Source organism: Pelecanus crispus, chromosome 1, assembly GCF_030463565.1.
Source record: "Pelecanus crispus isolate bPelCri1 chromosome 1, bPelCri1.pri, whole genome shotgun sequence".
Classification (NCBI taxonomy): Eukaryota; Metazoa; Chordata; class Aves; order Pelecaniformes; family Pelecanidae; genus Pelecanus; species Pelecanus crispus.
The window spans coordinates 222,768,519-222,782,576 of NC_134643.1; the positions used below are offsets into that span (position 1 = coordinate 222,768,519).

The window sequence follows — 14,058 nt, forward strand, 5'->3', positions numbered from 1 at the left end:
AAAAATCTCTGTAAGCATTGCTATATATATAAAATAGCAACAAAACCAGTATACAGCTCAGAGGCACGTAAATTGAGATTTATACATTGACTTCATATATCATGGCATCCAGCTGAAATCCTATAGGGGGGTGGATACTAATTTTGATATGGCAATGGTCTAATTCAGTGTGACTTCACCTGGCTCCTGATTAGCTTACTTAAATGTGATAAAAGCACAGTCAAATCAGAATAAAAGCATCACACAGCCTTCATGACTGTGAACTAAATTGTTCAAAACAGGTTTAGCCAAACATATGCAGTCCTCTGTGTAGCCAAGACTTCAGTCTGGCAGTCTCAAGGTAACAAGCTCTGCATATGGAGGAAGTCACTCCTCCCAGCTGTCCATAGCTCCTCGGAAGAAAACACATGGAGGGTGTACAGATGAGGTGGAAGACACTGTTGGTGTACACATCTTCTGCAGTGTTTGTGAAGAGGGGAGAGAAGGACCCCCATGCAGGAATGCTTGCAGAAATGTGGCATTTTTGCCTGTTGTGTGTCTTCTTGCCCAGCTGTTAGGATTGAGAGGAGTTATTTATAGGTTCTTGGCTTCAGCATGAAGGTGCTGCAGGTTTCCTTTTTCTTTGCATCTGGGAGTGGTAGCTCCCTCCTTCCCCACCATGACAATTTCCAAGCCTATCCCAACCTCTTTGTAAAGCAGCCTCTCAGCAAAATCTAGGGATCCTTTAACAAGTTATTTCCCAAAGAGCAGGCAAGATGAAGACAGCTGAGCTGTTGTTTCTCTTCTTGGCTTGACTTCTCAGGAAGTTATTTTTCTTGACATAGAGATGACATTATTGTTACTGAATCCAAGAAACCCAAACTGATTTAGTGACCTTTTGTGTCAGCTCTAGTTGTGATTTTTTTTTGTTACGAGTCGGCTAGTTCTTTCCTGGCAGGATGCAGAAAAATATACCTTGGGAGACCTGGTTTTTGCCAAAAAGCACTGAAAGCCAAACTGCTACCTTCGTAATATTCAAAGGGCCCAGCATCGTTTCCAAGCACTCCAGACTCCCATGAGGTGACCATTATATTGGGATAAAGTATCGCCAGAGGCACAGATACGGAAAGGGAACAGCTACCTGTGGTCAGGTTGCAGTGTAGAAATTGTCTTGCTGAAATGAGAAGGCTGAGGGAAAAGAAAATTAAGTGACTTGGGCAGAGAGATTCAGGCAGACCAGCAGATGAGTCATGAGATCAGGGAATCCAGAAACCTGTAATCCAATTTTCTACACCACTTTGATGTTCAACCGGTGGAAAAAAAAAAAAAAAAAAAAAAAACCACAATTTTGTTGGACCTCTGCTCTCCCTAGTAAAAGATAAGAGCAATATTATTCATTTCCCTACATGGGTGGATGCTGCAAGGTTTAGATGAATTATGTTTCTGCTTTGCTATGGGAAACAGGGCTCTGGAGTTCAAAGCTTTCAGCACTGAAATCCTTCTTGTTGGCAATTCAAGCTCTCAGGAGGCCATTCTTCCACCTCAATCATATAACGGCAAAATGCATGCATTCATTCCTCACAGCTCTGAAATTTCACAAAATAGAAGTAAATTGAGGGTGAAAGAGGAAATGACACAAAGCAAAATGGCAACAAGAAAATAATAATCCGGAAAGCCCACACTGCCAATGGAAAGTTCATAAACAGTGTTCCTTGATCTGGTTCTAGCCTGAGTTTGCAAAGTCTGCTGAGACAAAAGCTTTGGCAGGTGTGACTCACTTCCTGTTCACCTCAATAAATGATTAACAGTGAAAACTCGTACTGACAATGTAATGTCAGCATTGTTTATACCTTCACGGCGATTCATCCTAGCAGAAAAATCCAGCAAATGCTCTTCCTTCATGTGGTTGTATTGTATAATAGTTCCAAATAAAAATGATTTATTGTACAAGTAGCCAGTAGTCCTCAGGTTACCCTCTGCTTCCCTATCTTGGCAGGGGAATAAACACGTATAAGTGAATGGTCAGAGAAAATTAGAAAATGATTCTGTGGCTATAGAGATATCAGCTGTCCAGGGAAGAAGGACTTTGAAAGTTCAGTTTTTCAACAATCACTACGCTTCATGGGACTCTACTTTTTAAGGCTAAAACTATTTTTCTGACTGAAGATAATTACTTTGTGCAAAGTAGGATTTGTGTATTTTAAGGACATCTTTGCACTTGTTCAAAAATTGTAAGGAAACAAGGTCTTGCCTCCACTTTCCTGATGTTTTAATTAACTGATGTTTGCAGCTTGCTGGAAAATACTGAGGGAATACACTCCTGCCAGATGAAAAAACAGCAATTCATAAAGACTGGAGAATCAGTCATGAGGTGTCAACTTACACTTTTGCATCTATCTTTAGCCTCTTGGACCAGTCAAGCATCTGGTCTAAGTAGACTTTTTGACTCTCTTCTCAGTGGAAAGAAACTGGTACCCTGAAGGTGGTTCACTCTATGGCAGTGCATGTGTCCAAGGTAGGATGAACCATGTTCTGGGAGTGCCGATCTCCTGGAGACAGTAGTCTGAAGGATAAGGTCCCCACCCCAGCTAACACGGTTCAGAATGGTTCTCCATTTTCTGAGCAGCAGCCTTTTCCCCACAGTTTTGATCACTTCTTCCAGTTCCCACCTCACCTCCCATGAGTTCAGAGTGGATAATTTCATAGAATCATAGAATCACGGGGTGGTTTGGGTTGGAAGGGACCTTCAAAGATCATCTAGTCCAACCACCCTGCTGTGGGCAAGGACAACTTTCACTATATCAGGTTGCTCAAAGACATATCTAACCTGATCTTGAACACTTCCAATAATGAGACATCCACAGCCTCTCTGGGCAACCTGTTCTAGTGTCTCACCACCCTTGTGTCCTGGTTTCAGCTAAACCACGACACCTTGTCACAAAAAAATTCTTCCTTATATCCAATCTAAATCTACCCTCTCTCAGTTCAAAACCATTATCCCTTGTCTTATCATTAAATTTCTCTGAAATACCTGCTGGATAGGGGTTTTTGTCTCTCTCCATTGAAGGAGAGAGAACTCCCTTTAGATCATCAGCTTAGACAAGACATTAGGAGCGATAAAACCTACCCCAGGAATTTCACCCTTCCCCTGTCTTTGGCTTCTCTGATAAAGGTAGGCTATACAAATACAGGACAGGTAGATCAACAGATGCACTAGTGGTGGCAGTTGTTTGGTCAGGGTATTTATCATAGCTTTTAGGAACCAGTCTGATACTTCCAATTCATTTGCCACAGAGCGCAGCAAAGCTTTCAGATGCTAATGAATTTCAATATATCCTTGCAAATTAAAGTCTTACCACTTTCTAATTATCATCTGCTAATAATGATCCTCTTCTACAAGCAATCTAAAGAAAAATTAAAACTCCAGCTTGTCAGAGCATTTGTTTTCATCTGAGTACTCACCAGTGGTTCTCCTCGGGAAAATGTTGTGGCAGTGAAATTACCAAGGAGCCTGCAATTAAGAGAGATTGCAGCGACAAGTCTGACACAATAGGAAGAAGGCTTCAGAAGGGACATGGTGGGGAGGGGACATCTCATTCATTTAGCACCACAAAAACAATGCAAAATGAAGTAATTACTTTGGGGACAGATTGCTTCCTTCACTGTGTCCTGCTGAATGTCTAAACAAAATCTCAGTTGTTCACTAAGTGTTCACGAGTTCAACAGAATTAAAAGAAGAAACTCAACCCTCCAGTCAGTTAACATTTTTCTTGTCAAATAACAATGTAAGAGCCATTTCAGGGAAGACCAGAGGCTGACTGAACAAAACATCTTGTCTCTTACTGTGGCCAGAAGAGACACGTAGGGAAAGGGGCAATGACAGAGTGGCCTTTCCCTGCTAACACTCCAGATTCTAGTCATCGACATTTAGGGGGCTTTCTGAAGAGGTTGCAGCTGGACCTGTGCTTAGATGCCATCAGCTGGTCTAGAAACCTCCCTGAACACATAGTTTTGTCCTTCCAGACATCCTGTGCTAATAATTTCCACAATTTGTTTAGCCACAGCATGGCAAACACGGTCTTTCTGAGGCCAGAACAGTGTTTTCTGTTCTCTCTGTGCCTTTCCTAATGCATTCCTGTTGTCTAGCTCCCTCCTTGACCACTGCAGAACACAAAGCTGATCTTTGGAGAGAACTTTTCACAGGAATTGCAAAATCTTTTTCCTGTGAGCTATTTTACAGCTTGTCATTGCATATGGGTAGTTAGGCTTACTCCTTCCCCTGTGAATTCCTCTGTACTTATTGACATTGATTTTCATCTGCCATTTTATCACTCAGTCATTCAGCATCCAGCCAGACAAGAAAGCTCCAAATTTGGATTCCTTTAGCACCTATTTTTTACTTAAAAGGGTTTTTTCCCCCCTTTTTTCCCCTAAGTAGAGCTACATGTGGAATGCAATCATTTTTAGCAAACGCACCGTGTCCCAGTAGTTATTTGCAGTGTGACATTGTGCTGTCACCTCCTCACACTACGAGGTCCTGACATTTGAAGCAAATGTCATTGCATCACAACTTTCTATCAGCACATCTCACTGGTGTGATGCACATGGTGCTACAAGCCCTTGTTTCTTATGGGATCTCCAACTATCCAAGAGGAGCCAGCATGATTTCATAATGTATGTATTTCATATCTCAGAGCTTTAAAGTTTGGATCTGCAACGCTACTTGGGTAGTGGCAGCAGATGTTTTCTCTCAGTAACTGTGAGATTGAACTTCAAGCTGTATGCTGAAAATCTTTAATTCCCTTATGTTCCTATGGAAACATGAGAGGAGCCTTCTGGCAAAGCAAGCCAAGGACTTTGGCTTTTACATGCGTATCATGTGAATTACCCATTTCTGTGCCCGTTTGCAGGAGCCAGCTCCCAGCACTGGAACTATGCCATTTTCAGAAATGAAACAGAAAGGTCCAATCTAACATCTACAATCTGCTGCAAAGAAACCATGAGATGCTTCTTTCCCTCTCTGCAGAAGTCATCCATCCAAAGACACTTGTCTGTGGGAGAACAGGGCTCCTCTCCATAATTAGATTTGATTCCAAGACAATCAGCTAAAGTCACGAAGGGATTGGAGAAGTTGCCGTGTGAGGGGCATGTGCAAATGGGAATTTAGGACTCTGGCATGTGCAAATGGGAATCGAGGGCTTTGACAGACTGAAAACTCTGTTACCCTGTGGAACTTCCTAAGAAATGCAAGGTAATTGAGATTGCTTAGTCTCCGTGAAAGAGGCATAAGCAGAGAAATGCTCTGCGATAAGAACACATGCACATGCCATTGCCCTGGAGCAGGATGATAAGTGGTAACTTTGCTATCCCACTTCAACTTATTCTGGTGTGCAAGCTCTTTGTCTAAGCTGGAACGCAAAATAAAGTTGTGCTCTATCAATTTATCAGAGCTGGCTTGAGAGCCAAAGTACGTACAGGTTATTATTGCTGTAGCTGATTAATCAGACCAGCCATCAGACTTCAGCATGGAACACCGTGAGCAACTGTCAGCACACACTTCTGATAAGTCCAATCCAATACATATGGAACTAGCTAAGAGAGAAAATTCTGCCTCATTTAAAATCACATTATCCAGCCTGCCACCCTTCACTAGCTTTTGGCCTGTCACACAGACTAATGGACAGGCGCCCTGAAAAACACTCATTGTGAACCTAGGAATGGGTAAGAGCCTCTTGTGTGTGACAAAAGCCAATTAAGATCAACTAAACCTTCTATTACACCTCTTCCAAAGAGGTACATCTACCATATTGCTTGAACAGCTCAGTTGTATTCCTGGCTGTCAAGCAAACACCAACAAACATTAAGAACTTGCCATTCGGCAGGCAAAATAATTAGAGGAGCAGTAACCTTGAAGAGCAGACGGCAGTGACAGGTGACATGTGCCAGTATCCTGGATGAGTCATTGAACAGGGCATCAGCTGGGGCACAATGCTGACAGATCTCATGGCAGGTGAAGACAACTTCCAGAAAGCCATGGATGCCAGTGAGATATTGATGCTTATACCGCCAGATCCCTCTGCAGCTTTTGACAAAGTTCTAAGAACAACTGTTGTGTTTATATTGTATAGCGAGAATAAATGGCCACCACTGCTGTGGCTTCTCCTGTAGAGTTCAGATGTGCAACAGGTACCTGCTGCTCCTCTTCAAGGTTCTTGTTTCATGGTCCTGCAAAGATCAGCCCTATCTTGGCATGAATTAAACACAGGTATTGGAATGTAGGACTAGAAGCAATCTTCTGGGTCATTTAGTCCTGTCATCCATTATCTCAGCAATCCTGCCATATAATCCCCTCCAAAATTAATGAACTTCATCTTAAAAGCAGCAAGTAATTTTTTCCTCGCTGCCCTAGAGGCCATTCTGAAACCTCACTGCTCTGATGGTCAAATACCCAATCCAGGTCAAAACTGTGCCCTTCAGACAGGGAGATGCTGCAAAGAACTAAGGAAAAATGCTGGTTTTACCTCCTAGCAAAAATACATAGCTCCCATTCAACTCAGTGGTCTGAAACATCAGTTCCCTGACTCCTAATTGACTTTGAATCAACAGGTTGCAACTCTGAATCCCTTCCTTTACCTCAGCTCAACAAAGTTTGTTCTTTCTGTCAAACAATGATGTAGTCCTGAGGTTTTCTTGCCATTACTTCCAGGCTAGATTATCTTCTGTAGATTTCTGTATGACCAAATATGATATTTTTTTCCACCTATCATCCACCTCTGTGGCTTCCAGCCCATGCAATAGTTACAGTGCTGGCTGAAGGCCATGATTTTAATTACCAAAGCAATCAGGGGATTAGTCCCTGCTACATGACAGTCTAAAATTTTTGATCTGTGAACTGCTGCATCTGTACTTCACAGCATAGCTCACAGTGGATGAAGACTGAGGGTAAATGTTTCAAACAAGGGGATCTGGCTGTAAAACAGCGTTTTGGAGAAACACAAGATCTGATCACTTCTCAGAAACATTCTCAAACCTTTCTATCTGAAACAGATTTTCCATCATTTCTGTCACCATGATGACAGCCAAAAAAACATTATAGTGAGGATTCATCTCACCAACTTTATCTGTCTACAGTATAAATGTTTCCTTTGGAGCTATTTGCTGTAGTCTCCTTTTATAGTCAATGGGGAGGAAAAGGTGCTTCTAGATGGATTTGCATAATCTCTTGTGGATATCTGCTTTAGGGTGATGTGAATTGCACCCTAGAAGTGGGTATTTCTCTCCACTGATTGGAAAAGCTCCAGATACTTGCTGGGATGCACAATGCAGATGTCTGCTTTTTGCCAAGTGATTCCTACCCTGCTAGCGAAAGAAACCAAACAGGAAGATCCTAATATTCATACATTCATATATTCCAAGCAGAATTTTCACTTGCATAGAAAAGGGTGTTACAGGCTTCTACATTCTTTTACTGTTCCGTTACATTCTTTGAGTGTCTTGAAGACACTCAAATATTATGCTGAGCAGCATTCTGCCACCGTAGGGTAGGTGAGATGGATGACTCTATTAGTATCTGTGGAGTTATTTTTAATTTATACTAGCATAAAAGAGAGGTGAATGGGACCCTTAACTTCTTATTCCTGCCTTAGTCATGGACTTTTTCTGTGACCTTGTGAAAATTGCTTTATCTGTTATTTTCCCGATATGTAAAATTAAGATGATCACACTCACAGGCTGCTATGAGGTCTAATTAGTAAGTGTAAAGCACCATGAAATGCTCTGATGGAAGATGCAGAGTATAGCTAGCCTGGGATAAAAAGTATTAAAGGAGGTTGTGCTAACATAACAAATACTTGAAAAATGATACTTAGGGGAAAGTGAAATGGCACATATCTGCAGGTGAGGAAACGAGAATCAGCAGTCTGTAACTGTTGGCAGCAGACCTCAAACCCACTGACAGGAGTATGTCTACAAAGGAGGTTTGGACAATGAAACAGTGTTCAGAAGCAGGTGAAATACTATAGATTGGTAGGATTATCCTAGGAAAAACCCTTCCACATTTATCCGTATGAAATTTGAGTGACTGGATGGATCTTTCACAGCTTTTCTCATTGCCGTTTCTGAAAGATTCACCAGTGTAACATTTTCATGTGCATGGCTTAATATTCATACCATGAGCAATAACACCATGTTTCTGAACATGCAAGACCTGTAGTTATTAGAAAACCTTTTCCCTTCAGTGGTTCACTGAATGCCATGCCCTTTTCCAGAAGCGAGCAGGGATTTCTAAATTGCATCATGTGCCCATTGGAAGTGCCTTCGGTGGAATGGTGCCAGTTTAAAGCTCCTGATAACCAGGACTCCCACATGTCCAACGTTCAATCTTATCCCTTCTGAATGCCATAAAACACATTACTCCCAACCAAACCAGCGGTCTTACTGTTGTATGAGCATCAAACCAGACATCGCCTTCCATTCATCTCATAATTGTTTGGTTGCCGTTCCTTTCTGACCGTCTTGCTTTTTCTCTCCCCAGGCATCACTGTGGACAAGTTTGGGCTGATTTACTTTGTGGATGGTACTATGATCAGGCGGATTGATCAGAATGGGATCATCTCAACTGTGTTGGGTTCCAATGATTTGACATCTGCTCGGCCTCTCAGCTGTGACTCTGTCATGGACATTTCTCAGGTAAGACAATGTTTTGGTTGGGTTTCTATAGAATAGAAGCCTATGCCTTCATCCTATCCACGTCTGTGTGCCTCCCCAGGTTTGACAAAGAGGTAGGGGCTCAAGAAGAATTACATCTCTACATATTTTGTGGTATGAAAATGACTGGTTCATAAAGAAAGATCCTATAAAGACTGAAGGAAAGACCTAACTGACCTAACTTGGAGACCTCTGGGAAGAGAGATTTTAAAGATGTCCCAGGCACAGAAGAGACTCCTTTCAGAGCTCCTGAACCGCTGAGAGAAACACATTCCTGGGAAGATAGGTTTCATTAGGCTCATTTCTCAAGACACTAGTTGTTTTAATCTAAAAGGCCAGGTAGCCATACTCATTTTAGTAGGGCTATATGCCATGGTCTATTATAACAACTTAGCTAACCGTGGGTTTTTTCGTTACCTCCCCCCATCCTAATTTGGGCCAGCACAATTTTAGACCTGAATCAAATTAACATCTAGGAAATACTGATTGGAGGCTGTGGTGCCAAAATTAGCAACAGCAGGAAAACAAGAATCTTGAATTGCATCAGACTGCAAATTGGTTGCAGCTACCACCATGCTGGGCTTTTAAGTCCTGCTGCTTAAAGGTGGAGAGGAAAAAAAGAGAGAAAAAGAAATCTCAGTTTGATGATTGCTTTACTTCTGGATGGTGCAGAAGAGAAATCTGTTACAGCCCAGCACTTGATTTTGTGGGGCACTGGCCAACCTGTCAGATTGTGCCAGCTTAGAGATAGTGTCCTTTGAAACCTTTGTGCCACTTCTTGTTTGCCTGGCTACAGAAATGTTGCCCTCTCCTATGGAAACATAGATCATAGCTGGAGGGCTAAGTACTGTTATTCAGCCACAATAGATGTCAATGGGGTTTCCTTTTTGTAACTACCTAGATAATTTCCGTGCTCCCATATGGAATCTGTTGTTCTTGTTTTTCCCTCTAATTTGAAAAGATTATTCTTGCTTCTTTGCAACTGGTTCCCACTGTCCTCAATTTATGAACAAGCTGAAATTATGAGTTTAAAAGCTCTCATGACTTCTATAGAAGCAAATTTTGCTGGTTAAAGGCCATCTTGTAGTATGTTTCTCATCTTACAGGCTTGGTTTCTTCTTTATCCGAATTTCAGAGGCAGTTACCACAAGACCATTGTGGATTCAGGCTTTAAAAATCATTTTCTTGCAGGTTACGCGGCTTGTGTGTATACCAATATCATATTTAAACACTTCTGAGATGAGCTAAAATGTATCAGCTGAAGACTCTTCCTTTCCCTTCATAAAATGACAGCAGCCATTTTTAGATTAACCTGTACTGTGATGGGCAGATTAACCAGTACTGTTCTGGACAGACACACCAAGACAAGTTTAATTTAAAAAAAAAAAACAAACAACCCAAACCAGGCAAAGAAAACCCAGCTTGGGAAGTGGCTTTTCATCATTTACAGTGGCTAGGAGGGTCTTTTCTGTCAGGTGCCTGAGGCTCCCTGGGACATGAGGACATGAAATATTTAGCTGCCAATGTTGACAAGGAATGGTTTTTAAGAAATTGAAAATTCCCTTGTCACTTCAGAATAAACTCTGCTCTTGATGCTAACTCAAGGCTGCGGAGCTTAAAGACCACTGGAAGGGATGGAGGCATGCATTATTAAAGAGAAAACCACAGGCTATAATGTTTTACTACAGGAAGGGTTAAAATAGGCCAGGAGCTGAGAAAAGGAAGGAGATATTGCAAACAGAGAATCAGACTAGGCAGAGCTCAGCACACTGCTTAGCCATGAAAATAAACTTCACAAAGCCCAGCCATTAGAAGGCACAATGAACCAAATACCTTGCATCTGACGCTCTTCTAAAAAAAAAAAATGTTGAAAAGGGATTTAAACATGAAGAGAAGTATCAAAAGTAAAGCATGGCTGTGGCAGAGATGTTCAACTACAGGCTTTAAAAATATGAATCTCCTGTGTGCCTCTAGATCTTACCTGGTTTCTTCTTGTTCTTGGTTTTAAATAAAACAGTGACAGATGGTTTGCTGGACTTGAGCCTGCTGGCATCTACTCCTCCTCCTTCCAATAAGGTTGCCACCTTATAGATGCAAAATACCCCTGCAAACTTAAGCCACCTCACACAAGTGAGAAGCAGCAGCAACTAAGATGGATGGTGGGAGAGGAAGGTTTGAAGCAAAGAAACAGGGAGACCCTAGAACTGCACAGCCTTGAGTGTGCCCAGACCCCAGAGCTCTCAGCCACAGCACATCACGCTGTTGGGTACAGAGGAGAAAACACACGGGTGCAGGGAGAATGGCACAAAGTGGCCAGCTTCTCAGTTAACTGCTAGGTATCAAGTCCATCTGCTCTAACTTAGAGTTGCCTAGCTGACTGAATAGCTATTTTTTCTAACTACTTAAAAATCTATTTAAAAGCCTGGCTGGAGGTGACCATGAGCATTCTTCACAGCTGTTTGTTTCCAATCACCCTTCGCATCTCTACTATGGGGAAGATGCACCATTAGGAAAACATTTAAGCATTGGTTGGTTCTCATCAGCACAAGATTGACTTTTTTTTTCTATATAAACCTGAAGTAAAATAAAATAATAAAAAAATGCACACCTTACAGTTCTTTATATAAAACAAATAAATTATGCTGAATTCTGTTGGTAAACGTTTCTTAGGTTTGGCAACTAAAAGAGTAGACTCGAAAAGACAGTGTATTGCAGAAGTAGAGCTCGAAATAGAGACCTTCTAGTGCTCACTCACTTGTGGTGCTACCAGACACTTTTTCAAGTTTTTTTGTGTATATGGATTATCAGTGTAGAACTGTGATGTGTCTCTATTCCTTGAGCCCATTCTTCCGTTACGCTAAAAAAAATGTGAAAACCACTGTGAAGACACAAGTATTTTATTCCATGAATTTAAATTGCCTGAATTTCTTGTGTATTGCTATTTTGCATTTTTGCAGCATCAAGCAGACAATTGGTGGTTATAACTTAGACACACATACATGCTGACACAGCTGCCAGTTTTATGTCTATCCCTCCTTGTCATTTATCCAGAGGAGCTCGGCCACTTCTCTGGAAAATCCTTTAGTAAAAGGATCAGTGTTTCGTTTGACTGATTTCATAGCACTTCACACAACAAAATTCCCAGTCCCAGGTCTCTGCTATCAGGTCCAGGCTCCATCAGTTCCAAAAAGCATAGAATTGTTTGGCGAGGGGAAATCCCCCTTGAATCTTCGGATCTTCTTATTTACTCCTGCATTCCCTAGGCACTGATGCCCCTTCCCACAGCCCCCTGACACCTTACACCAAGGAGAAGCAGAGAGAAGCCATGGGGCAGAGCAAGAGCTGAGGGCCTGCCTCTGTCCATCGCCCTGCTCCCACCACTGCTGCAATGCAGAGCGTGGGTATCCACATGTGTCTGCTTCATGTGACCGGCAGCTAAGCCCCCTCGCTCACACCAGGGTTGTGTCCTCTGTGGCCACCATGTCAAGCAGTAATAATTAGTTGTGTTTCTTTTACCCTTTCTCCCTTTAATCCATGTTGAAACATCCTCATTGTGATTGATCTATAGCAATCATGCAGTGAAAAATGGTCTTGTTATAATAATTTCCTTGTGTTGTTTTACCATTCAGGTTCGTCTAGAATGGCCCACGGATCTGGCAGTCAATCCGATGGATAATTCGCTGTATGTGCTCGACAATAACGTTGTGTTACAGATATCTGAGAACCACCAAGTGCGCATCGTGGCGGGGAGGCCCATGCATTGCCAGGTGCCGGGCATGGATCACTTTCTCCTTAGCAAGGTGGCAATCCACGCCACCCTGGAGTCTGCTACTGCCCTGGCTGTCTCACATAACGGCATCCTATATATTGCTGAGACTGATGAGAAAAAGATCAATCGCATCAGGCAGGTCACCACTAATGGAGAGATTTCTCTTGTTGCTGGAGCGCCAAGCAGCTGTGACTGCAAGAACGATGCTAACTGTGACTGCTTCTCAGGGGACGATGGCTATGCCAAGGATGCCAAACTCAATGCGCCATCCTCCCTTGCGGTGTGTGCCGATGGGGAGCTGTATGTTGCTGATCTTGGAAATATTCGAATCCGTTTTATTCGGAAAAACAAACCATTCCTCAACACGCAAAATCTGTATGAGTTATCCTCACCCATAGACCAGGAACTCTACTTGTTTGACACCAGTGGTAAGCACCTTTATACTCAGAGCCTTACCACTGGAGATTATCTTTACAATTTTACTTATTCCGGGGATGGAGATATAACCCTGATCACTGACAATAATGGCAACTTAGTGAATATCCGAAGAGATTCCACGGGGATGCCCCTCTGGCTCGTAGTGCCTGATGGCCAAGTCTACTGGGTGACAATTGGTACCAACAGCGCACTCAAGAGTGTAACAACACAGGGGCATGAAGTGGCCATGATGACGTACCACGGCAACTCTGGTCTCCTTGCCACTAAAAGCAATGAAAATGGTTGGACAACGTTTTATGAGTAAGTATATTATTAATATTGTGCTGCTGACTTCATTCTGTGTTCTCTGAACCATGCAAGGTTAATAGAATTTAATTCCCTGGACAGAGTTATTGTCCAAATAAAATGGCCAGAACAGAGAATATTAGATCTCACACAAACACTAAATACTTGAAGTAAGTGCATTAGAGTTTGAATAAGCTCTCTCTACCAAGTCAAGAGTCAGACAGAGTTTCTGCTGAGTTTTTCTAAATCAACTAAGTAATTTGGACACCTGGTTCTCCTTAACTGTAGTCGGGACTGGGGATTTAGGTTGTATGTCAGAGAATTTTGCTTGGCTTTGAAAGCCTTGAAAGTGTGAAAGTTCCATCAGATCCTCTTTTTCGCAGCTTTTCACCTACTTGCTATGCTGCAGTGTCTTTTTTGAGCTTGTTTGAAATGGCTGATGTGGAATGACAACTGACAATGACTAATGACAGCTTGCTCAGAAAATGATTCTGTAATTAATGGACTGCTTGGTTTCTATTGTTGTAATTGGCCTCACTAAGCTTTAAAAATAGTCTCAGAACTGTTCAAGACCATACCTGCCCCAAAGAAGTTTTTGAGCAGAGAGAAGACAGGATGCATTGAAAAACCCAGAAATGTCAGTGACTTGAAGATTTGTACTTCTTTTTTGTATTGCTGTTAGCAATTCCCTGCTTATAAATACCATGAAGACAACACACTTCTGATACCAAATAGGAAAATGATAGATAAATCAATGAAGGGCATCGAAAAGGATGGTTTGCAAATTCATCCTGCTGTTGAGAATGCTTTCCCCTCCCTCTTCCTTAGTTTCATTTTTATTTTCAAATCTAACCTCTTTGAAATGCTCCTTTTAGTGCATA

The 14,058-nt window shown here is 42.0% G+C and overlaps 1 protein-coding gene across 4 annotated transcripts in view; it reads left to right on the forward strand.

Moving 5' to 3' along the window:
* The window catches only part of TENM4 (teneurin transmembrane protein 4), a 342,594-nt gene that overhangs the window by 289,798 nt on the left and 38,738 nt on the right, over positions 1 to 14,058 (forward strand). For all 4 annotated transcript variants that reach the window (XM_075727611.1, XM_075727612.1, XM_075727613.1 and 1 more), the window contains 2 exons: positions 8,513 to 8,667; positions 12,315 to 13,192. In XM_075727611.1, coding sequence (XP_075583726.1) covers positions 8,513 to 8,667; positions 12,315 to 13,192 — 1,033 coding nt within the window. The remainder of the gene's footprint in view (positions 1 to 8,512; positions 8,668 to 12,314; positions 13,193 to 14,058) is intronic.